The following is a 20,573-nucleotide window of genomic DNA, read 5'->3' on the forward strand; positions in this document are numbered from 1 at the left end:
TCGAATTTCAAAAACGCCAAGTGATGCATTTACAAAGAATAGGTAGGTGAAAGGTTGTATGGTGTTGCGTATTTGTGTGTGTGTGTATTTGTGTGTGTGTGTGTGTGTGTGTGTGTGTGTGTGTGTGTGTGTGTGTGTGTGTGTGTGTGTGTGTGCGTATGAGGAAGAAGGAGAGGAGGCCGCAACGCTTCAATGCCTCGAGTAACCACCGACGTAAGGCGGCGTCGGCGCGTCGATCTCTTGGCTGGTTTGGTTGCGGTTGATGACGGTGACGCCCGGGGCCGTGTGTCTTATCGTGGCCTGGTGTCCGGAGGCGCCGTAGACACGGAGGTAGGCCTCATCGCCCCGCGACACGGAGCGTGGCGTAGAGGAGCCGTACGAACTAGAAGAGTAGTCGCTGTTAATCGAGGCCGGGGCCTGGTGGACGATCGGCTTGGCGTTGCTGTATCTGGAAGACATCTTGCGTGATGTGGTGGTAGTGGTGGTGAGGGCGGTGATGGTGTTGCTGGTGGTGATGGTGGTGATGGTTGTGATGGTTGTGATGACGATGGTGATTCTTGGTTGCGCTTGGTGATCAATGGTGATGGTAGGCTGGTTCGAGGTAAAACTTTGAACTACAAAGATGCAATGGTAGGGTTTGGCGTATGGGTTTGAGGTACGATGACTTGATGAGAGAAGAAAACCAGAACATGGAGTGTGGCCGAGGGCATGGCTAGATATATAGTTACTCGAGAGCTGTTCGCCAACCCATCACGCTCGACCTGGGATGCCTCCCATCATGTACACTGGTACTCGGACGCGTGTGCCATCAGCGCTCGCAGTAGGCAGGGCATGCTAGTCCCGGGTACCGCAGAGACAAGAGGGCCCCGTCTTGGGCTGGCTGCCTGGCCATGTCCAGGTAAGGTACCGGACTGAACCCAGGCTGAAGCTGGGAGAAGGGGGAGAAGGCCTCGTAGAAAGTCTCGCTGGCTGTGCCGGCGAGGCAGAAAGTTGACTCGACCAAAACCCGGTCTTGGGACTTGGTGCTTGAGGCTGTGTGGGGATACAAGTAGTCCTAGATGCTTGGGGCTGACAGCTGTGTGTGTGTGGTGTGTACGATGTATGTAGACAGATGTACAGGTATGTGTGCATCGCAGGGCGACAGCGGCATCATTGGGCATCTTTTGTCATGTCAGGGACCCTCGAAAATGCAGGGGCTGTCGGGCACGGAAACGCCAAACCGGTGTTAGTTAGTTAAAGTGGACAAAGCCGCGGGTTGAGCAAGGAAGCAGGGAAGAGGGTTGTTGTGATGTTGCAGATGCTGTGGAAACTCGAGTGGGTGTGGTCGGCGGGTCTCTCGTCTCTCGTGGGGGATGTGTGCATATGCGTCTAAAGGCTCGCGCTAGAAAACCTTTGGCCCAGGCCCTGGCAAGCTCTGGCCTGCAGAAACAGGAGAAGCAGTGCATTTCACGCTCATTGCCATTTGCTTTGGTATCGCGGTGGCGAATGTCTCTGACCGATTGGGCGAGACGGCGTCGTAAGACGCAGTGCAGTAGGGCGGATTCGTCAGGGTGATCGGTGATTGAAGGACTGCCGCCGCGCCTCGCCTCGTTAGCACTTTGGTTATCATGAAGTTCATTACTCTCTCTTGCACCGGCCCTAGCTCGTCTTTGTCACTATTCTGGCGGAATGACAACATGTAGGACGTTGAAACTCGTCGACTGACGCCGCATTCCGGCGCCAGCCTGCTGTGGATTACGAAGCAGGTACGCGGCCGCCATCATCTTGGCCCTTGGTGCATATTCAGCTTTGGGGGCCGACGAGGAGGCCGGTCCATGGGTTTGCCGTGCGAATGGAAAAAATACAAGACTTGGCTTTTGGTCGTGGGCCTCAGAACTCAAACCGTCATGGTGTGTGGCCACGGTTGGCCCCCATAAGCGCCGCCCAGCAGCACACCGAGAGGTTTCCAATCATGGTATCCCAGAATAGAGTTACGCAGCAGCTGTCGACCGAATCCAGGATGCACAGCAGGAATGAGAAGAAAAAAACTTTTCACTCCTTTGCGGTGGTGCTTTGAGACAAAATCCAGCATACCCCCTGGTTCACTGAGGCCATCGCTGCCCAACGCATGGATGGCCTCAGGATTCTCAGGTAGACATGGTAATTTTCGTTTATCCTTTTTTTGTTTCTTGCGCTCATCTCGGTGGGTTCCCACAACGGGAGCGTCCGCGGGAGTAAAAAGTAAATGTCTGTGTGGTTTTTCGAAGCCGGCCAAGCCAGGCTTGTCCGATGGGCCAGAGAGTTCGGACCAAGCCTGAAGTTTATCATGCGTGAGAAAGGCGCCGGGGGGATCCCCTGCCCTGCGACCTAATTGTCCACTGTCCCGTCCATTCGATCGGGTCTCAAGCAAGTGATCTGGCTACGGTTGGCCAAATTACCTGCAGAAAGAATCCAGGAGGAGATCGTGGTCGCCTGCAGCAGTGCAGCAGTGCAGCATGAAGGCCCATTGCCGCGAGTGGGGTGTTTATGTCTTGCGTGCAGCGGGCAGGGCGAGCTGCAGGATTAGATCCAGCCATTCACTGGTGGTCGAGTAAACGGCCGGAGCTGTCGCCGACACCACTCAGTCGACTGACTGACTGCCTTCAATGTACGGAAAGGCAGCAGAGACAGAGCTCGCCCAGTTTGCTTGTACCCGTAGAGAGCAAGTATCAATCGGTCGTGTATCATATCGATGCATAGGGCGGATAGGCAAGGTACCCTTGCGCAAATGCGCAGACGCGTATCTGTACTCTGTACATAAATGCCCGCCGCTCGATGCGTGTCTCCGTGTCGCAGTGGGGGGACAGCTGGGTGACAGGCGGACAGGGACAGGTCTGACGAGCAGGGACAGCTTTGGCGAGTTGGGGATTGTGTCTTCGCGGCTGTATTTCCGTCATCGACTCGTATTCCACGAGGGCACGTACGAAGTAGTGCCATTCTGGTCAGCCTGGGTCGTCATGACGATTCTCCGTCCTGCACTGCCGCCCGTCCCGTCTGGCTGTGAGGAGGTTGAGTCTCGGAACGCGCGAATGCGATCGTGACCCAAATGTACTTTCTCTGTACGGACTGGACTTAGGTAGTAGGAATGCAGAGTGAAAAAAAAACTTGGCCCTAGGCAGACGAGGCGGTGCGTGGGCGTGGGATCCCGGTAGAGTCAAGTGACTCGAATTTGGTCCTGGGCCTCGTGGGTGTAGATCCGGCTTGGAAATGGAAATGGAAAAATCCAAGGCTGTCGAAGCTGTCTCACGTGCTGTTTGTGAAAGGTCTCCACCCATCGCCGTCCTGAGTGCCCACAGAGGAAATGATCACTGTGATCAGTGGTCAGTGAAGTACGTATACTCTGTACCTTGTGATGAGAATGGAAAGATGGGAATTGTTGGTTTGACGTCACCAAATCAGAAGGCAGCTGCGAGCCAGTGGGCGACGGCGGCGGCGACGATAAGACTAGGTTCATCTTTATCGATAAGAATGGGATAGTCAAATCCGCCCCGGAATATCTCATCAGGGTCCGCCCCTCACCCTCCCCCTCATTAACGGAGCTCATCAGCCAATCGGAAGATGCACAACTTGAGGCGGCGTGTCTTCAACCCACCTTTGGCTGGCCTCACTGTGGCAGCAGCAGCTTAGCTGTCTTCCCGGCCCTTGGTCCTTGTTGCCCACCACCCACTGTTCGTCTCCGTTCCCAATTCGACCAATTGACCGCTCCTCGTCTTCTCTTCCTCAACCCATCCTCCACGCATTCAATTCGTTCAATCCCCCCGCGCCGCTACCCTACTTCGTTCGACACAAGACTCAAGACACTATGCAGGGTCTCCTTCTCTCTCTCGGCCTTCTGGCCTCCTCCGCTGTCAGCTTCGTCGCTGCCGCCGACCTCAAGATCGACGTCACCCAGGAGGTCGAGTGCGACCGCAAGTCCAAGAATGGCGACAAGCTCACCATGCACTACCGTGGTACCTTGCAGTCCAATGGCGAGCAGTTCGATGCCAGTAAGCCACGGCACCCTTCGCGTGTTCTGCCGCGATATCGCTGACCTGCTGCTTTCCTACCTAGGCTACGACCGCGGAACCCCTTTCAGCTTCAAGATTGGCAGCGGCCAAGTCATTAAGGGGTTAGCCTCCCAACCGATCGACGTGTACAACACGCAGACGTCGCAGTCACTGACAATTGTACAGATGGGAGAAGGGTCTGCTGGACATGTGCATTGGCGAGAAGAGGTAATTCAGGAGGCACTCGGCCATTCGGGATCCAATCGTTGCTGACGCCTCACAGAACCCTGACCATCCCCCCTGAGCTCGGATACGGACCCCGCGGCATGGGACCCATTCCCGGCGGCTCGACCCTTGGTATGCTTCACACTGTCACATCGCTAGGGTCAAGACTGACAACCGTTCACGACAGTTTTCGAGACCGAGCTGGTTGGCATTGACGGCGTTCCCAAGCCCGAGAAGATTATCATCAAGGCGTCCGAGGCTGCTGAGTCCGCCACCGAGGGCGTTGCCGAGAAGGTCGCCAGCAAGGTCGCTGAGGCCGCCGACGTCGTCAAGACCATTGTCGCTGACTCCGACTCGGACGCCCAGGAGCACAACGAGCTCTAAACGGCTTTTCCTGTATGGTGATAAAGTGAGGAATTTGCATCCGGTAGAGAAAAGGCGATCCACATCTGGCTTGATGCCAGCGCGCGAGCCAGAGCTGTACAAAAAGCATTCTGAGGCGAACATGGGTGGGTCATGAGAAGCATACGATGAGATGATCTTGGGCGAGCAATATACACAGCAATGCCAACTACCGCTACATACGCGTGACAATACCACTGCATGCCGGAGAGCCTATGATGTGCACAACTTGATGAGTAAGAACGACAAACGTCCCGTTCTTCGGAATGGTCTTGGCCCCGGATCCGGATTCAGTGGATCTCGGCCGAATCTGCACTGGATGTTGGTTACTGACGGATCCCCACCCCTTTCGGCCTCGGCCGCTGGACAACTTTGCCGGGCTCAAAACATACTTCCGCCACAGAAACTAGAACCTCGAATTCTTCACACGGCGTCACTTCTCGACCGGCTACCCTCTCTTTTTCGAGGGTCGGTCGGATCCTCTTTCCTGCTTGACAAGTTATGTGCGATACTAACATTTCTTTTTCGTCTTCTCTTCCGTCAAACACATCCGCCAATTGCAGCAAGGCAGGCATACTACTTGACACACTCAACCCGGGATCAACCTTATGCCTCCTTGAGCCAGTCAGCTTCCAGGAGTGTCTGGGCCTCTGGGCGTTCATCCGGGTCGATTCTCGTCATCGCCGTGACCAGTTCCAGGAAACCCGTCCTGTCGGACGCCGAGATGTTGGGATTCTTGGAGAACTGCTCCAGCGAGACGGGCGGGAAAGTCGAGGGCTTCATGAGATTGCCTAGTCCTCCTATCATCAGCTCGAAACGGGAAGAGATGTGTCAAGAATCCCGAGTGCTCCTTACCTTTGCTATCGAAATACAGGCCACGGTTCTTCGACCGAGCCAGCAATCGTTCTGGGAAAGCACCCAGAACCGCCTTCATCTGCGCTAGGTGGGCCTCGGGCGTGTAGGAGTCTCGCGGCGCCCACGTCCCGTCGAAAAGCAGGCGACCTTCGGCAAGCTCCCATATCTGGAACCGTGGTCAGCACATTGTGGATCGACGACGACCAGAGTGGACAAGGTGCTGTATGAACTTACTATCAGCCCGAGATTCCAAATGTCGACCTTGCAATCCCACTCGGCTCCGAGTACCTCGGAGGCCCGGAGCATGTCAGGCTGAATCCATTCCGTCAGGTGCTTGTCGAACCGACTGGCTTCTTGCCGTTAGCCCCTTTTCACGCAAAGAGTATCCTATGGGGACTCACATGCGCCAAAATCAGTGAGCCGCACAGAAAGCTCGGTAGACCGGGCGAGATCCTCTTCGTGTGACGAAACCTGTGTCGACCTCATGTAGAAGTCCTGCGGCGGCGGCAACGGGGAGTCTTGCGGCGAGAAAGCCTCCGAGGCTGCGTTTTCAAACATGTCGTTGATGGCGGGGCTTTCGATGAGGATGTTTGTCGGCTTGATGTCTGAGTCTTCCGTCAGTCTCATAATCAAGGCAGGGCGAATAAACAGAGACCGCTGAAGACCCTCAACGGGCCTCGCAAATCGTCACTAACCCGTGTTTACGGCCTGGCATGCGTCGTGGAGATGAGCAAGAGCGAGGAGAAGTTGTCTTGAGACGCGCTTTACAAGGGGCGGCGGCAGCTTCAGATCCGGGAAGAGCCTTCGAAACCGAGATAGATCCGGCCTCATGGCCTTGACAACGAGGCAGACATGATTTCCGTGGGGTCCGCGATGCTCAAATTGGTCAAGAAGCCCAAGAACATGGGCTGCCCCTGGTGGCGATATAGGGGAAGCGGTACAAGAAGCTTTCAGGCGCATTAGTATTTCTAGCTCGGACGTGTCGTTCCCGTCGCCGAACGAGTCGGTGGTGAGTATCTTGAGGGAGACATGGCGCTTCGTCCTGCATGAACGCGAGATTAGGTCCGGGTTCTGGGGAGATTCAGGCACCGAAGGGGTTGGCGGCACTTACTCTTGGTTGCATGCAAGCCACACCGTGGAGTAAACCCCGTAGCCGAGCTTACTGACGATCCTGTACTTGCCGTTGTCGAAGACACCACCGATCCGGACGGGATGGTAGCCTCCGGGGCAATATCGTGCGATGCTCTCTTCGTGGATGGCGCGTGTGGACTTCGCAGTTTTGGCGAACCGGCTTAGAATATACTTTAGCCGTCTCATGCCGGAACTGATGACGCCTGCGATTTGCGTCATGGAGTGTTGCGTGATGCCAGTTTGGATAAGAGTTCTTGTAGAGATAGTAATGCAGTAAGCGCGTCAGAAGTCCGAGATCACGCCACAGTGCCCCCTACGGTCTACCAAACACAAGGAGTTAGCCTTATAATGGGACTCGGGGATTGGGTGCGTCATCTCGATTATCTCAGCGAGTGCATTTCATGGAAGTGCTTCATCACCCATCGTCTTGCTAATGCCTCTCTCTCTCAGTTCAAGACGATGGGTGATGAAGTGTTTGAAACGCTTGGGTAGTGTATCCTCGTAGCTCTTCAATCTCGATAAATCAGTCTCTAATGTAACAACCCGCTTTTGTTTTCGTTGGATACACATGAATGGCCAGTGTCCCCTGCGTGGTAAGTCTCGCCTCCTCACGCATTAGCACCAATCGTCAAGCAGGCAGGATACGGTGATGGCTGTGCACCGTCGATGATAGGAGGCCGGCGGCTGATGGTCAAGAGGGTGACCCCTTGCTTACTGCATGCATGCAGCTGGCTGAAAACCGCTCATCAGCTGTTGGGTTCACTTGCGGTGTCTGCCATCGCGTCGCAAAAGGGGCTTGCCTTATGCTTCCTTTCAGATCAGGCTCCGTGGACTGCGGGGTTAGAACCCAGTCCAGAGCTGCCTCTCTACCTCAGGTTTGTGCATGACTTCCGGGACTCTCTGGCACCAGGCTGCGAGGAGCGGAAGTTGGCTGTGAGTGGAGCACTACCGCTTCTAATAACTGAAGAGAAGACCGAGCAATTCAATCTACGCTTCCTCTGGAGTTGTATCTTGATCCTGGCCCCATTGGGAACAAAGCTCGAGTGTTCTCGTTTATTTGTTTATATCGTCAAAATATTCACTTACAGAGGTCAACCAGTCGAGTCAATCTTTGGATCCAGCAGCGGCACATCAGCAATGTACCAAAAAGCCACATTACGCCACCTCATGCAACAGTTGCGGCGTGGACCATGGCGTTTGGGGGCCACGCGTGATTTTGGTCCACACCCACCTCTGGCTGATGCTTCCCGAACCAGGCTGGCCAGTAGTCGGCTCTGAAATCGGCAGACTTCTGACATAAATACTGAGAGATATCTGCTACCCCGCTTGATCTCTACAGCCCTAGTCTGCATCCGCTGGTAAACCGCAGCACTATGTCTTCAGCGCACTCCTACGCCAAAGAGTCCTCCTTTGCGCAACGCCAGCCATACTGGCTCGAGAACAACTCGAGGCCGGATGATCAAAACAGTAAGAAAAGCTGGGAGCGTCAGTGGTTAGTTGACGGCTGAGGAGCAGAAAACTGACAGAAGCAGAAGACTGACATCGGAACAGAGGGTTTATCGGATGCTGACTCGCTCGACTCAATGGAGGGCCAAAATGGCGACTCCCAGCAGTGTCCCAATGTCTTCCGAGGCGGAAACAAACCAAAGTATGCGTTCCAGTCGAGATGAGAGGCTGAGGTATCTTGCAGCTCGGAGCTGACCTCTACCGTGATCAGATTTTCCGATGTTTTCATCGCTGTCATGGGCGCTACGGGTTCTGGAAAGAGCTCCTTCATCTCTCTCTGCTGTGGAAAGGCCGTGAAACTCGGCCGTGATCTGAACCCCAGTAAGCCCCCCCCAAAAGAGATTGCTTGGCTATGTGAAAGAAGAGAACATGCTTAAACCTTCTCCTCCGCCCCCTGCACAGGCACAAGCACGATTGACGTATACGCGTACGAAATCTCGCCCGACCAGACCGTCTACTTGATCGACACGCCCGGCTTCTATGACATGGAGCGCAGCGACACCGAGGTTCTGCGAGAGATTGCTGACTGGCTGAGGAAGTCGTACAAGGCCAGCATCCTCCTCCACGGAATTATATATATTCATCGTATTATGCAGATTCGTCTGCAGAGTTCCGCAAGAAAGAACATCCCTTTGTTCAAGGAGCTCTGCGGTGACGAGGCCCTCAAAAGTGTCATTCTCGTCACGTCCATGTGGGACAAGCTATCACGGCCCCAGGTATCCGACGCAATGGCCCGTGAGAAGCAGCTCATCGAAACGGACTGGGGGTTCATGGTGTCCAAGGGCAGCACGGTGTACCGCCATCGAAACACGACCGACTCGGCGCGGGCAATCGTCGACCGCCTCGTCAACAGCAAGGGAAGCCGCCCCATGAAGCTTGATGTCCAGAAGCAGATGGCCGACAAGAATCAGACGCTGAAGGAGACGGTGGCGAGGCTCGAGCTCGATGCCGCCGTCACCAAGGAGCGCAGAAAATGGGAGCGGGAGATGCACGGCACGCAGGAGCAGATGCGCGAGTTTATGCGCGCGCGAGACGAGGAAGCGAAGCAGGTAACGTGCGAGATGAAGAAGGAAGACGCCCAACGGCCGACAAATGAGGACAAGAGGGCCCAGGAGAAGGAATGGCAGCGGGAATTGCGTGAGATGCGGGAAACGCAAGAGCAGATGCGCGAGGCCATGAGGGCCCAGGAAAGGGAGTCGCAGCAGGCGTTGCGTGAGATAAGGGAGGAGTATAACCAACGGCTGGCACGGCTGGAGAGGGACAAGGAGCGCATGCAGGTCGATATAGAACTGCTCCGTGGGCAGCTGTCGTAAGAATGGAACCAGGCATACCCATGGCCAGGATGAATTAGTGCGTTCAGCGTCGGCTTAGACACGCCAGCAAAAGCGAGGAAGCCTTTGTATGTTCTCTTCGGCCAGTCGACGGGCGGGCTCTTCTTCCTCCATGGCTTGTAGACATCGAAGTGTAATGTTTGAGATGGCGAGAGAAAGGTCACAGCCTAAGAAGGCAGCTGTCTCTTCAAGTGTAACTGAAGTTGGGTCTGGCGTGCGTTGGCCAGCTTCTACGTCACTTATCCAGGTCAGGCTTGCTGCATGTCTACTACCTATCGCATGTTTACATGAAAGTGCAGGCTCATTCAGTAAGGTTGACGGTCCTGCTCAAGGCAGTGAAGGGTTAGACGGGCCAACTAAGCATAGTTGTTATAAACAGTAAAGAATGCTGCGAAGTAGATCTTGTTCCCAAATGTGACATCAGGATATCTAAACGTAAAAGATCCCAAGTTGTAAGACGACAGTTCCATTTTACTTGGTTCGTGCTTGAAGGGCTGGTATTTCAAGTCATCAGAATGTTTACCAATGGTCAAAGGAAACAGCCCCGGTGCACAACGTTTCACGATAACGCATAGCTGACATGAATTGTTCAATCATGTTGCATTGCTCATCAAAGTCATTTGAGCTTGATACCACGAGAAGGAAGTGTTACTAAATCTAAATACCGTCAGAGTATACACACAAGTTCTAACTATCTCTCTCACAAGGAGAATGAGCATGAGAACGTCTGCCAATGTTGCCCTCTTCAACCCCGTTATCCTGGAAAGGTGTCTCAGTACCCCTCAACTTTACAAACTCGGTCGCTTGAAATTTCCCACTCCCTGGCTGAAGGCTCAAGTCAAGATCAGCAGCTGCATGCTAAGCAATGGCAAGCTGGGGATCTTGGTATTGTATGAGTTCGGGTGTTGTTTCGTTGGCGAGGCACATGGAGAGTAATATGATGTCAACCAGCCCCGGCAAAGGTCTAAGACTTTTGCGTTAGGTGCCTCTGTCATCGAATTCTGTGTCCAAAATGGGCGATGTAAAGACAGACTACGCCTTCTTAATCACACTCCGGAGGAGGATACTGATTGTGATACAGCTCCAGAGTCCTCATGCCAGAACGGCGTCGCGGGATACTTTTGGGCCCATTCCTCGCGGCACTCCTGTATGTACTTCTTCTCCCGGTCGTCGTGCCAGCGCTCGGCCGCCCCGCGCTCGATGCGCTCCCCTTCGAGGAGGACGATGATGCCGTTCTGCTCCTGCTCGCGGATGTCCTCGAGCTCGAGCTGCAGGGACCGGCGGAAGGAGAGGAAGTTGAGCCGACAGTCGCACAGGCCGCTTTCGTACTCGTCCGCCGCTTCGGCCCGTCTCCGCGCGAAGTATTGCTTGGTCCGGGTTCGCTGGTGGTCGAAGGTGCGCTGGATGCGTTGGAGTTTGCGGTCCCGCCTGGCGCGCAGACCGTCGAGCCCGTTCTTCTGTTGGCTGGCGAGAAGGTTTGCTGGGGGTTCATCTGCGCCAGTGTCGGAACCTGTTACCGGAGTCAGGTCTGGTGGGCTATCGGGATCGACCGAGACGTTTTTCAGAAGTGGTTGGTTGCTGTCGCTCATTGTCTCTACGGGCGAGCTTCCTGTTTGAAGAAGTGGAAGGCGGCCGGTCTGGATGTCCTCGTCTGATGTACAAGACATTGTAACGCTTTGGATTGTGATGGTAACTCCTCTACGATATTCGTAATGTTTCTTCTCGGATCTGTTTGAGGTGATTTGCTCCAGATAACTCCTATATGGGTCTGGTCAATAGAGAAGTGCGATCCTATGGGACGGCAAACTTTATGTAGACGAGACCCGCGGACCATCTAAAGCTTTCTTTCTTTGAACCCTAGGTCAGGGGAGAGTAACCTAAGGACAGTATATCTGACTGAAAACAAAGCTTTTATCGTGCTGTGCTCCAGATTTAGGCATCTGTTATTGTGGAGTGGGCTTGGGTGATCATGAGAGCTGCTTGTTTCCGAACATAACCTATATTCTTCCAAACACAACATCGTTGTGCTGCTAACTCTTAACCTGCTTAGTCGACCGCACGTCCACCAGAATCCTACTGGAATTCTCGGCGTCAGCGTGTTCCAAGTCGAGACTCACGACTGGGCGGTCCAGCCAGCGCTTTGCCAAACTCAACGACTCTGTTCTCCCCGACCAGCCGCCGTTCGCCGTTGCAGACAGCGCAAAGATGGATTCCACCAGGGTGATCTCGACCCCGCGCTTCAGCCCGCCCAGCATGGCATGTGAGGCGACGGGTATCAAGGTCCTCGAGCACGCCAGGTTCGTATTGGAGTCCGGCTTCAGGGGATAGCACTCCGACGTCGTCCGGTGGCCGCCTCCCGGCACCTTCGTGACGACGCCGCTCGCGCCCGCGGCTGACAGAACCAGGGTAGACCACTCGTCACGGCCGACGCCCTCGGCCAGCCCCAGTCTCGAGTCAGACGGGATGCTCTGAAGAACCGGCAGAGGCATGCCGTCGGTCTTTTTGCGGCCGTAGATGGCGAAGCCGCCCTCCACGGTGTGTAGCGTCTTGACGTCTTCGTGCAGCTCGATCCGATGGACCCGGACGTGCCAGTCCGGCCACCTGTTCGTGGGTGGGACCAACGTCGTGTCGACGCTCACGGCTCGGTCTCCCCAGGGATACCACCTGGCGCTGGCAGCCTGCACCTCCTCCACCAACTCCTCCTCCGTCTGCCCCGCCCCCGAAGGCCGCCTGACGTAGGCCGTCGAGAAGCGCACCTGTTCCGACTTCCACCGAACGGCCCACGTCTCCCCGCCGTCCCGGCTCAAGGCGAGCGCGTTGTCGGGCGCCATCTGCTGGATCAGCGGGCCCGTGGGCACCGAGAAGGCAAAGGCCGAGGAGTAGGCGAACTTGGCGTACTTGGCCTGGTTCGCCTTCATCGGCCACGCGACGAACTGGCCGGGCGCCAGCAGGAAGTGGTGGTTGCCCGCCGGGTGGTTGCAGAGGATCTGCTGGGGCGCCGGTGCGAGCGTGACGGCGTCGGCGGCTGCGGTGACGGTCGGGTAGGGTTCTTCCTCCGCCGTCCAGAAGGCGTCGTCGCCGGCGAGACCGACTGCGATGAGGGTCTTCAGACACCAGTATGGCGACTGTGGGGAGTTGTAGTCCTCGCTCAAGTACATGTTCCTGGTCTCCGAATGTTAGTTCCGCTTCTGCATGTTCGTGAACAGTTGAAAACCTCTCGGCCGAGCTCTATTACTCTTCTCACTTACGGGTAAAGCCACCCAATGTTCAGAGTCCCGTCGGGATAGAAGATGTCTTCTGAATTTCTCGCCCACCATCTCAGGTGTCTCAAGAGGAATCCTTTCACCGCTCCGGGAGAGTCGAGTGGGCTCGGCATGTCGGGAACCTGCGCGAAGGCCAAAGCAGCAAAATATCCGCCGCAAGCGAAGCGGTACGTCAAGGACCGGCCAAAGGGGATAGCGGCTCCTGTAAACCGTCAGTTGCTGAAACACAAAAAAAACCGTTTCTGCGTTTATATGAGCGAACCTTCGGCGTCAAAGTATTTCCAAAAGGTGGCCCCAAAGTCCCGCGCCCGTTGACGGTACGTCTCGGCTCTCCTGGGATCCACGTCGGCGGCGAACTGAGAATAGAGTAGCTGACTGAACTGGATCGCAAAGCTCCCGGAGTAGTAATCCGCCTGCCGCCCAATGCCCACGGCATCGCGCCGCCCAGTCTTCTCGTACTGCTCGGACTCGGCCTGGGCCTGTTCGGGGGTCTGCCAGGGCCCGTCCGCCGACCAGCCGTCGAAGCGGTAAAAGGTGTCGAGCAGCGCCAGGTCGGAGTCGATCTCGTCGCGGACGTCGTCCCAGGGGACGCCGCAGACCTTGGACAGGGCCAGGTTGCCAAAGACCCTGAACCAGCGCCAGTTGTTCTTGGGCATCTCCATCCCGTTCAGCGTGCGGAGCCAGCTCGCCACGTTCTGCTTGCACCGCTGGCTGAGCGGCGCGTAGACCCGGTCCGGGGCCGAGAGCAGGGCGAACGCGACGATCTCGGCCTCGACCATGCGCTGGTCCGTATCGTTGATCTTCCCCCAGTACTCCGGGTGCTCGGGGTCGGTCCCAGAGACGAAGCCATCGATCCACGGCTGGACGACCTCGTTAATGGACTCGGCCAGCTCCGGGTCGGATGCCGAGTCGCAGCCATGAAGCAGAGCGCCGACGGCCCATAGAGGCCGGGCAAAGCCTTCGAGCTGAGCTGCCGTCTCGTCAAAGTGGGTGGCCGAGGATACCGGAAGCCGGATCCTGCCTTTGGCCGGTGAGAAGTGGGGCAACAGCGGCCGGAGGAGGGCGAGCGTGGCCCGAATAAGGTCGGACCGGGTCCGGAGGTCGTTATCGGAGAATCCGGGCAAGGATGGCATGATGGATACGGCAGTGCTCGACCTGGAAGACAACGTCTTGGGTATTTGGAGAGATGAACCTCAAGAGGGGTTGCAACACGCCGCATCTTATTTCGTCTTGGGCAGAGCGTTGGTTCCACACTGGCTGTCTCCGCGCATCGGACGCCGGGAAAGATGCCGGGCAGGTCACCGACACTGTTTAATAAACATTTCTGGCATCAAATAACAAAGGATAGAAAGACAGGGGGATAATCTCATTCACTCATCTGTGGTATCTACTCATGGGAGGACAGTCTCCCATCTAATCGACGTGCTTGACATCACCGCCCTTCAGGTGCTCTTCATCCAACAGCGCCCTCCTCTCTTTCTGACGCTTCTCCTCCCTGCGAATCAGGAAGAAGCCCAGTGACAAGAAAAACCAGCAGCCCAGGATAAAAAAGAAATTAACAATATACCCTTTCTTCCAGCGAGGGCTTTCGATGACGGGGAACACGACGATGGGGTAGAAGGACGAGACAGCGAAACCAAAAGTCTGCGGCGGTGTGGGCGGTTAGCATGCGAAGTGGGCATCAGGGGATCTTTTTTTAATCTCATCAAGACGTGCGGATTGACTCACCAACATGCTGCCCGTGCAAAAGGCGCGCGCCTCGGCCGAGTCCTTCATCCAGTAGTTCACGGTCGGGACGAGGATGGGCGTCACGGCGGCGCTCACGCCGAAGAGATAGTAGGCGGTGAAGTGCAGGCCGTGCGGGATGAACCAGATCATCTGGCAGATGTTGGCGAACATGAAGATGGCCATGACGACCTGGAAGATGGCCCAGGTCGGGTAGACCATGCACAGGGAGGTGGCCAGCACGGCGGCGATGACGGAGACGCCCTGGGCGCCGGTGGGGATGGTGTTGATCTGCGGGACGGTGTAGGTGCCCCATTTGTCGGCCTGCCACTTGAGCCAGAGGCTCATCTGGCCGTGGGGGTAGGCGCCCGAGAGGAAGAGGACGTAGGCGAGCACGCCGACGTACCAGTGCCAGTGGCAGAAGAGCCGGCGGAGCATCTGGGCCGTGATCTTCTTGGGCTCCTCGACGCCCTCGTCGCGCATGCGGCGCTGGCCGAGCTCGTACTCGCTCTGGGAGAGCCACCAGGGCTTGCCGCTGGTCGGCATGCCGGGGAAGATGAAGTAGCCCATGACGGAGAGCGGTAGGCTGATGCATCCGTCGATGATGAACAGCCAGCGCCACCCGGCCATGCCGCCCACGCCGTTCAGGTTGGTGTAGGCGGCCGACTGCAGGTAGCCTCCGAGGATGACGCCAAAGTTGTTGGATCTGGTAGTCGATGGATTGTAAGCCGAGAGGTTTTTGCTATCTCAGAAAAGCAGTTTGCTCGTGGATTCTTCCCCTCCATCCATCCACACACACACACACCCCCAAGACTGACTTACACATACCACAAGCCCGCGCGCTTGAACAGCTCCTCGGGCTTGTACCACGACGAGAGGATGAACAGCGAGCCCGAGGCCACGGGCGTCTCGAGGACGCCCAGGAGGAAGCGGGTGCCGTAGATCTGGGGCGCGGTCTGCAGCTTGCACTGCGCAAACGTCAAGATGCTCCAGAGCACCTCCATGGTGGGCAGGAAGTACCTCGAGTACTTTGGCCGGGACAGGATTAGCATGGCTGGGACCTGGCAGATGATGTAGCCGACGTTGTAGAAGGTCTGGAAGAGCGAGTATCTGGTTTTGAGAAAGCTTGTTAGCTGTTTGGTTTCTTGCTTGTTTCCATTCGGTGTGTTGTGATAATCGGGGTTCCAGCGGTTTCGTACTCATTTCCGTAGAGCTTCAGTTCCTCCTTCATTCCGGAGACGTATGCGCTGTTGATGTTGGAAGAATCGAGCCACTTCAGGAAGAATGCCTGTCAATGGGTTAGGAGGTTAGAGATTATCAACAATAAGGCAATCTTGGGATTGATCGGGGGAGAAGAGGAGAAAGACGAACCACACTGCAAAAGGTCAGGAGGAACGCGTCCAGCTTCCTCAAGAAATGAGACTCTTCCTTGGACAAGTGCGAGGGATACCAGTCGAACATGTACAGCCAGGCTATCCAGAGAGATCTCTTCCGCGGCTCGTTCTCGGTCTCGCCGGCCTCTTCCATGACGGTCGAAGCCGCGACGGCTGGGACGGCCGCGTCCTTGACAACGGGGCGTCCAGCCGAGTCCGTAAGGTCGTCATGTCGAGGCTGGTTCTCCTCCGTCACCGTCGTGGGGGCCGTTGTGGCCATTGTCGACTGCCAAGTTGAGGCTCGATCGGTGTGAGTATGTATAGTGTTGTCGACGTCTTCCCAGCTTATCGCAAGGTTTGGAAGCGTTTACTAATACCAGTAGTCAACGGAGCTAGCTGAGTTGACGGGACTAACAGAATCCACACAACGAATGCAACTCTCGCGACTCTCGGCATCTTTTTATTCTGGCTTGGGACTTGGCTACGACGTTGCCTCCCATCATAAGCATCAACCCCGGATAAAGCCAATTTTCTCCCCCTCCTCCACACAAGCTCCAGTCTCCACGATGAGCGGCAGTACATAATAGGGCCTCGGCCCATTCGCTTGGTGCCGGGCATCGGCCGAAAGGAGACCGGAGTGCTTAATTCGCGCGGAACGTCTTTCCCCCCTCCCCTCCCCCCCTGTTCATCACACCCCCTGTTCATCCATCACTCTACCCCGTTTCTCCGCACCAACCTCGTTCGACCAGAGTCACTTGGCCAAGTGACAAACCGACCAATCCCTGTTTTCACCCCGGTTCCGACATCCCCAGAGTGCAGAGTGCGGGGCAAAACGCCTCGGTTGTCTCTTTTGGGGAAAGGAAGGGCAGGGTATTAGCGAGAACAAGGTGAGAGATGAACTGAGATTCGGGAGATAGGCAGGCAGGCAGAGAGAGAGAGAGAGAGAGAGAGAAGAGAAGAGAGAGAAACACACACACACAGAGAGAGAGAGAGAGTTGTCCCTCCTCTCTCCATAGAGCCCACACAACCCGCCCCCCCTCGTCCCCCAGTCTCCCCGACTTTCCACTTCATAAGCACGGAAATCCTCTTTTGATCACCCCTCTTGCATCGTCGCCTCGCACGATTCCAGGGCCGACGATTCTCACGCATCCGACGGGAGCACAGCAGCGCACGCGCCGCATCACGCCTCGTTTGCTTGCTTCCTCTCTTGTCACTCATCAGGTCTCACTCTCCCCCCTCTCCCCCCCCCCTCCCCCGGGGGCCTCCTTTAAGCCCACCACCCGCTTCCCCGGACCCCTTCCGGCCGCCGTCGCCGCCGCGAACCCGCTGCGCGCCGATCTTTCGAGAGAAAGGAGGGACCACCGACCACACATGGATCTGACCGCGTCGGCCTCGGGCTCGGGGCCCCAGTCCCAGGACGGCACGTCAGAGAACGATATCCCCTCGTGCCAAGGCTGCCGACGCCGCAAGCTACGGTGCTCGCGCGACCAACCCGTCTGCTCCCATTGCAAGCGGCTAGGTACGTCAAAATCGCCCCCTGATTGTTGCTCTTCTGATCTCTCTGGACACGCGAGCGCGCGCATGGATGCTGATTGGTTGCTGTGCGTCTAACAGACTCACCATGTGTCTATGACCTGAAGAAGAACAAGCCGGGCATCAAGCCCGGAGCGGTCGAGAGTCTCAACCGCAGAGTCGGTACGTGACATACACCCCGAAGTAGGGGGAGGGATTCGGAAGCGTGCATATTGGTTGTTGTCTCGGGCCACAAAGAACTGACAACGTTGGTCGCGCGTTGCAGAGGTCCTCGAGAATGCTCTGCTGCAAAAGTCCCACGGGGAGAGGAGCTTCCCCGGCTCCCACGGCCATGACGACGAGTCCGGCGGCCACGCACCGGCAGAGTCCCAGAACGTCGTCGGGATTCTCTCCCTGTTGGCCCGGGAGCTGCACAAGCTCAACTCCAAGAACAGGCTGAACTCGCAGGCCGGCACGCCCGAAGGAGGTGCCGACCATGCCGTCCTCTCGCCGGCGACGTCCAGCTCTTCCCGGCGACACACCGTGGACGGCATCGAAGTCGTCTCGCATCCCCACAACCAGCCGAGGAAGAGGCGGAGGGTAGACAGCTGCGGAAACCCCAACATCGACCTCGCGTACCCCCTAGAAGACCTGGAAAACATCACGACGAGCCTGCCGCCCCCGGACCTCCTGGAAGACGTCATCAACGTCTACTTCAACATCATCCAGCCGTGGATCCCGATCCTCCACGAGACCCAGTTCCGGAGACGGGTGCATGACCCGGAACAGCTCCCGCGGCTCGTCGTGGTGCTGCACGCCATGGTCGTCGCGGCCTTACGATACGTCGACAGCCCCGAGACGCGTCCCTCGGCGCAGGAGGTTGAGCGGCGGGCCCTGCGGTCGAGGGACATTGTCATCCTCAACGCCATGGACCAGCTCTCCGTCGAGAACCTGCAAGCTCTGGTCATCCTGGCATTCAACGATGTGAGTACTTCATCACTCTTTCGATCACAGGCTATAGGGTGTTGCTGATGTGTTAAAGATTGGAAACGGCGATGCCTCCAAGGCCTGGTCAGTCGTCGGGTCTCTGACCCGAACGGTTGAATACCTTCAACTGAGCATCGAGTCCGATCACCAAGACAAAGAGCCCCTGTTGAAGCCGTTGCCTTCGATCCCTCCTCCCCAGAACTGGACTGAAGAAGAAGAACGACGTCGTGTGTTTTGGAACATCTTCAACCTAGACAGGTGGGCTTCACCTAGCCTTTTATCCTATTGTCTGTCAACTGTCCGGGTGAGATACTAATGTCTTTCCAGGTTCTGCTCCGTAACAACAGGGTAAGATCACGTTTCACAACTCGGCAGGCCGAATGTCACCATGACTGACCCTAACCCTCCTCCCCTACGCAGGTGGAACACCAGTTTGACATCCGACGACGTCCACCGCAGACTGCCGGCCGACGGCGGGCTGTGGCACAAAGAAGAGCCCGTCATCACGCCCTTCTTCGGCATCTGGGACCGCTCGGCGGCCAAGATGGGCAACTCGATCGCCTTCCTGCCCGTACACTACCCGAGCCCGGAGCAAACGGCCGAGGCGCCGCCGCAGACGCCGGTCAGCGCCAGCTCCCATAAGGGGCCAAACACGGTCGACATGACGACCGTCGGGGCCTTTGCCTACTGCATCGAGGCGACGGAGAGCCTCAGCAGGGTCACGACGTACTTTCTACAGCAGAAGATCAACTTCCAAGACAGAGGCGAGGTCTCTAGCTGGCTGACGAGATTCAAGGAGCTGGACCTGCGTTTAGTACAGTGAGTTGGAAACATCATCACCACCACCACCACCACCACCACCAACAACAACAACCCCTTCTCCAAGACCATAAGTCCGGCCGCGCCCAGCAACTGACTGACACCAATAGCTGGAAAATGTTTCTGCCACAAAAGTGGAAGGACTCCAACATCTCGCGCCAGCCGGCCCTCATCAACATGGACCCCAACCTGACGCTCGCCCACGTCACCCACAACACGTCCATGATCCTGCTCCACCAGCGCATCGCATACCCGGAAGCCCGGTGGTCCGGCATCGTCAAGCTGCCCAGCTTCTGCAACGCCGAGACGTGCCAGGAGGCCGCCGTGGAGACGACGACCATCACGCGCAAGTATCTCAAGTACACGCCCGAGAACAGCCCGGCGACCAGCCAGTTCGCCTTCTGCGTCTTCATCAGCGCGAGAGTGCTCCTCGGTAGGTGCAGCTCGGTCCTTGAGGAGAAGATGGCCCTCCGTCTCCAGTCGGGACTCTTGTATGGTGTTTGTTTGACTGCTGCTGACAACAACAACAACACCTTTGTATAGTCCACTGGCGATACTACGATGCCGAGCTCGCCCCCGAGTTCTGGATCCTCGTCGACAGCATGGAAGAGATGGCCCGGCGGTGGGTCGGTCCCGTCCTCCGCGAGAAGAACGGCCGGTGCCTCGCCGGGAAGTACGCCGCCCAGCTCCGCGAGCTGCACCGCAAGTGCGAGGCGGACCCGCGGTTCAACGTCGACGTTCTGGGGTACTCGAGCGGCATCGGCGGCCAGGGTCAGGGTCAGGGTCAGAGTCAGGGTCAAGGTCAAGAATGCAGTCCTGCCGCCCAGACGCCAGCCTTCAGCCACCAGCAGGGTAACGCTCTGTTCGCCCAGCCTTCGTCGTCATCCTCCTTCAGCAGGATGGCGCCGCCTCCTGCGTCGAGCCCGATGGTGCCGAGCCAGACCGTGGCCGTCTCCCAACGGAGACATTCTCAGCCCATCTTCCCGAATCAACAACAACAACAGCAGCAACAGCAACAACAACCTCCTGGCCAACTGCGGCAGGGCTCGATGATGGGGCCCATGGGCTCGCCCATGCCGATGTCGACCGGCTTCGCGCCCCGGGACCCGGACGCCCCCGACGAGCTGTCCGCCATCTCGCACATGCTGATGGACCAGCGGTTCATGGAGATGGACCGTATCATCAGCTTCGACGACATGATGTTCACGGCGCAGACGGCAAACAATGGCAACAACGCCTCCATGCCGGTGAACGGATGGGGCCAGGTCGACGGCTCGCGGATGGGATAAGAAACGGGAGGAAAGAGAAGCAGGACAAGAAGAAGCATGATAAGAAGGGGAAGAAGCGAAAGGAGGGCGGCCAAGATGATTCGGATTCTATAGCTATGACTGTGCACGATATACCCTCACTCGCCATTTCTTTATATCGATAAATAGTCTG

General features: G+C 56.8%; 9 protein-coding genes across 9 annotated transcripts; 3 read left to right on the forward strand and 6 right to left on the reverse strand.

Annotated features, from left to right (window-relative positions):
- Positions 1–1,160, reverse strand: CDEST_12749 (uncharacterized protein; the record flags this gene model as incomplete). Its single annotated transcript, XM_062928905.1, has 2 exons — positions 1–735; positions 849–1,160. 2 exons carry the CDS (start codon positions 1,158–1,160, stop codon positions 190–192), a joined length of 858 nt encoding a protein of 285 aa, XP_062784956.1. The 3' UTR covers positions 1–189.
- A 1,081-nt stretch (positions 1,161–2,241) lies between these two features.
- CDEST_12750 (uncharacterized protein) lies at positions 2,242–3,186 on the reverse strand. Its single transcript, XM_062928906.1, has one exon. The coding sequence runs from the start codon at positions 2,953–2,955 to the stop codon at positions 2,542–2,544; it is 414 nt and encodes a 137-aa protein (XP_062784957.1). The 5' UTR covers positions 2,956–3,186; the 3' UTR covers positions 2,242–2,541.
- Positions 3,187–3,577: 391 nt separating this feature from the next.
- On the forward strand, positions 3,578–4,842 carry CDEST_12751 (Putative FKBP-type peptidyl-prolyl cis-trans isomerase domain-containing protein). The gene is made up of 5 exons (XM_062928907.1): positions 3,578–4,004; positions 4,069–4,126; positions 4,191–4,232; positions 4,288–4,361; positions 4,417–4,842. Exons 1-5 carry the CDS (start codon positions 3,821–3,823, stop codon positions 4,611–4,613), a joined length of 555 nt encoding a protein of 184 aa, XP_062784958.1. The 5' UTR covers positions 3,578–3,820; the 3' UTR covers positions 4,614–4,842.
- CDEST_12752 (Putative protein kinase) lies at positions 4,779–6,836 on the reverse strand (the record flags this gene model as incomplete). Its single annotated transcript, XM_062928908.1, has 6 exons — positions 4,779–5,422; positions 5,487–5,652; positions 5,721–5,836; positions 5,888–6,091; positions 6,182–6,528; positions 6,598–6,836. 6 exons carry the CDS (start codon positions 6,834–6,836, stop codon positions 5,238–5,240), a joined length of 1,257 nt encoding a protein of 418 aa, XP_062784959.1. The 3' UTR covers positions 4,779–5,237.
- Positions 6,837–7,940: 1,104 nt separating this feature from the next.
- CDEST_12753 (Putative GTP binding domain, P-loop containing nucleoside triphosphate hydrolase) lies at positions 7,941–9,765 on the forward strand. Its single transcript, XM_062928909.1, has 4 exons — positions 7,941–8,084; positions 8,169–8,265; positions 8,335–8,444; positions 8,526–9,765. The coding sequence occupies exons 1-4, from the start codon at positions 7,991–7,993 to the stop codon at positions 9,434–9,436; spliced, it is 1,212 nt and encodes a 403-aa protein (XP_062784960.1). The 5' UTR covers positions 7,941–7,990; the 3' UTR covers positions 9,437–9,765.
- A 339-nt stretch (positions 9,766–10,104) lies between these two features.
- Positions 10,105–11,285, reverse strand: CDEST_12754 (uncharacterized protein). Its single transcript, XM_062928910.1, has one exon. It carries the CDS (start codon positions 11,119–11,121, stop codon positions 10,501–10,503), a length of 621 nt encoding a protein of 206 aa, XP_062784961.1. The 5' UTR covers positions 11,122–11,285; the 3' UTR covers positions 10,105–10,500.
- Position 11,286: 1 nt separating this feature from the next.
- CDEST_12755 (uncharacterized protein) lies at positions 11,287–13,885 on the reverse strand. Its single transcript, XM_062928911.1, has 3 exons — positions 12,980–13,885; positions 12,703–12,919; positions 11,287–12,616 (listed from the first exon to the last, which is right to left on the reverse strand). Exons 1-3 carry the CDS (start codon positions 13,848–13,850, stop codon positions 11,485–11,487), a joined length of 2,220 nt encoding a protein of 739 aa, XP_062784962.1. The 5' UTR covers positions 13,851–13,885; the 3' UTR covers positions 11,287–11,484.
- Positions 13,886–14,062: 177 nt separating this feature from the next.
- Positions 14,063–16,349, reverse strand: CDEST_12756 (Putative major facilitator superfamily, MFS transporter superfamily). Its single transcript, XM_062928912.1, has 5 exons — positions 15,814–16,349; positions 15,642–15,730; positions 15,265–15,552; positions 14,446–15,148; positions 14,063–14,361 (listed from the first exon to the last, which is right to left on the reverse strand). Exons 1-5 carry the CDS (start codon positions 16,093–16,095, stop codon positions 14,131–14,133), a joined length of 1,593 nt encoding a protein of 530 aa, XP_062784963.1. The 5' UTR covers positions 16,096–16,349; the 3' UTR covers positions 14,063–14,130.
- Positions 16,350–16,883: 534 nt separating this feature from the next.
- Positions 16,884–20,572, forward strand: CDEST_12757 (uncharacterized protein). The gene is made up of 8 exons (XM_062928913.1): positions 16,884–17,334; positions 17,430–17,510; positions 17,614–18,311; positions 18,370–18,572; positions 18,642–18,662; positions 18,735–19,133; positions 19,244–19,566; positions 19,677–20,572. Exons 1-8 carry the CDS (start codon positions 17,187–17,189, stop codon positions 20,420–20,422), a joined length of 2,619 nt encoding a protein of 872 aa, XP_062784964.1. The 5' UTR covers positions 16,884–17,186; the 3' UTR covers positions 20,423–20,572.
- The last annotated feature ends 1 nt before the right edge of the window (position 20,573 follows it).

Source organism: Colletotrichum destructivum, chromosome 8 (genome assembly GCF_034447905.1).
Source record: "Colletotrichum destructivum chromosome 8, complete sequence".
NCBI classification, from domain to species: domain Eukaryota; kingdom Fungi; phylum Ascomycota; class Sordariomycetes; order Glomerellales; family Glomerellaceae; genus Colletotrichum; species Colletotrichum destructivum.

What these genes read in the sequence shown, in the direction of transcription:
- CDEST_12750 (XM_062928906.1), bottom strand. Translation starts at nt 2,955, where the DNA reads ATGGCACTACTTCGTACGTGCCCTCGTGGAATACGAGTCGATGACGGA.
- CDEST_12751 (XM_062928907.1), top strand. Translation starts at nt 3,821, where the DNA reads ATGCAGGGTCTCCTTCTCTCTCTCGGCCTTCTGGCCTCCTCCGCTGTC. An exon ending in AGCGGCCAAGTCATTAAGGG is followed by an intron (nt 4,127 to 4,190) that starts GTTAGCCTCCCA and finishes ACAATTGTACAG; the next exon opens with ATGGGAGAAGGGTCTGCTGG. An exon ending in TCCCGGCGGCTCGACCCTTG is followed by an intron (nt 4,362 to 4,416) that starts GTATGCTTCACA and finishes CGTTCACGACAG; the next exon opens with TTTTCGAGACCGAGCTGGTT.
- CDEST_12753 (XM_062928909.1), top strand. Translation starts at nt 7,991, where the DNA reads ATGTCTTCAGCGCACTCCTACGCCAAAGAGTCCTCCTTTGCGCAACGC. An exon ending in GAGGCCGGATGATCAAAACA is followed by an intron (nt 8,085 to 8,168) that starts GTAAGAAAAGCT and finishes ACATCGGAACAG; the next exon opens with AGGGTTTATCGGATGCTGAC. An exon ending in CGGCCGTGATCTGAACCCCA is followed by an intron (nt 8,445 to 8,525) that starts GTAAGCCCCCCC and finishes CCCCCTGCACAG; the next exon opens with GCACAAGCACGATTGACGTA.
- CDEST_12754 (XM_062928910.1), bottom strand. Translation starts at nt 11,121, where the DNA reads ATGTCTTGTACATCAGACGAGGACATCCAGACCGGCCGCCTTCCACTT.
- CDEST_12755 (XM_062928911.1), bottom strand. Translation starts at nt 13,850, where the DNA reads ATGCCATCCTTGCCCGGATTCTCCGATAACGACCTCCGGACCCGGTCC. An exon ending in GAAATACTTTGACGCCGAAG is followed by an intron (nt 12,920 to 12,979) that starts GTTCGCTCATAT and finishes GACGGTTTACAG; the next exon opens with GAGCCGCTATCCCCTTTGGC. An exon ending in AACATTGGGTGGCTTTACCC is followed by an intron (nt 12,617 to 12,702) that starts GTAAGTGAGAAG and finishes TTCGGAGACCAG; the next exon opens with GAACATGTACTTGAGCGAGG.
- CDEST_12756 (XM_062928912.1), bottom strand. Translation starts at nt 16,095, where the DNA reads ATGGCCACAACGGCCCCCACGACGGTGACGGAGGAGAACCAGCCTCGA. An exon ending in TCCTGACCTTTTGCAGTGTG is followed by an intron (nt 15,731 to 15,813) that starts GTTCGTCTTTCT and finishes ACCCATTGACAG; the next exon opens with GCATTCTTCCTGAAGTGGCT. An exon ending in CTGAAGCTCTACGGAAATGA is followed by an intron (nt 15,553 to 15,641) that starts GTACGAAACCGC and finishes TCTCAAAACCAG; the next exon opens with ATACTCGCTCTTCCAGACCT.
- CDEST_12757 (XM_062928913.1), top strand. Translation starts at nt 17,187, where the DNA reads ATGGATCTGACCGCGTCGGCCTCGGGCTCGGGGCCCCAGTCCCAGGAC. An exon ending in AACATCTTCAACCTAGACAG is followed by an intron (nt 18,573 to 18,641) that starts GTGGGCTTCACC and finishes ATGTCTTTCCAG; the next exon opens with GTTCTGCTCCGTAACAACAG. An exon ending in TTCTGCTCCGTAACAACAGG is followed by an intron (nt 18,663 to 18,734) that starts GTAAGATCACGT and finishes TCCCCTACGCAG; the next exon opens with GTGGAACACCAGTTTGACAT.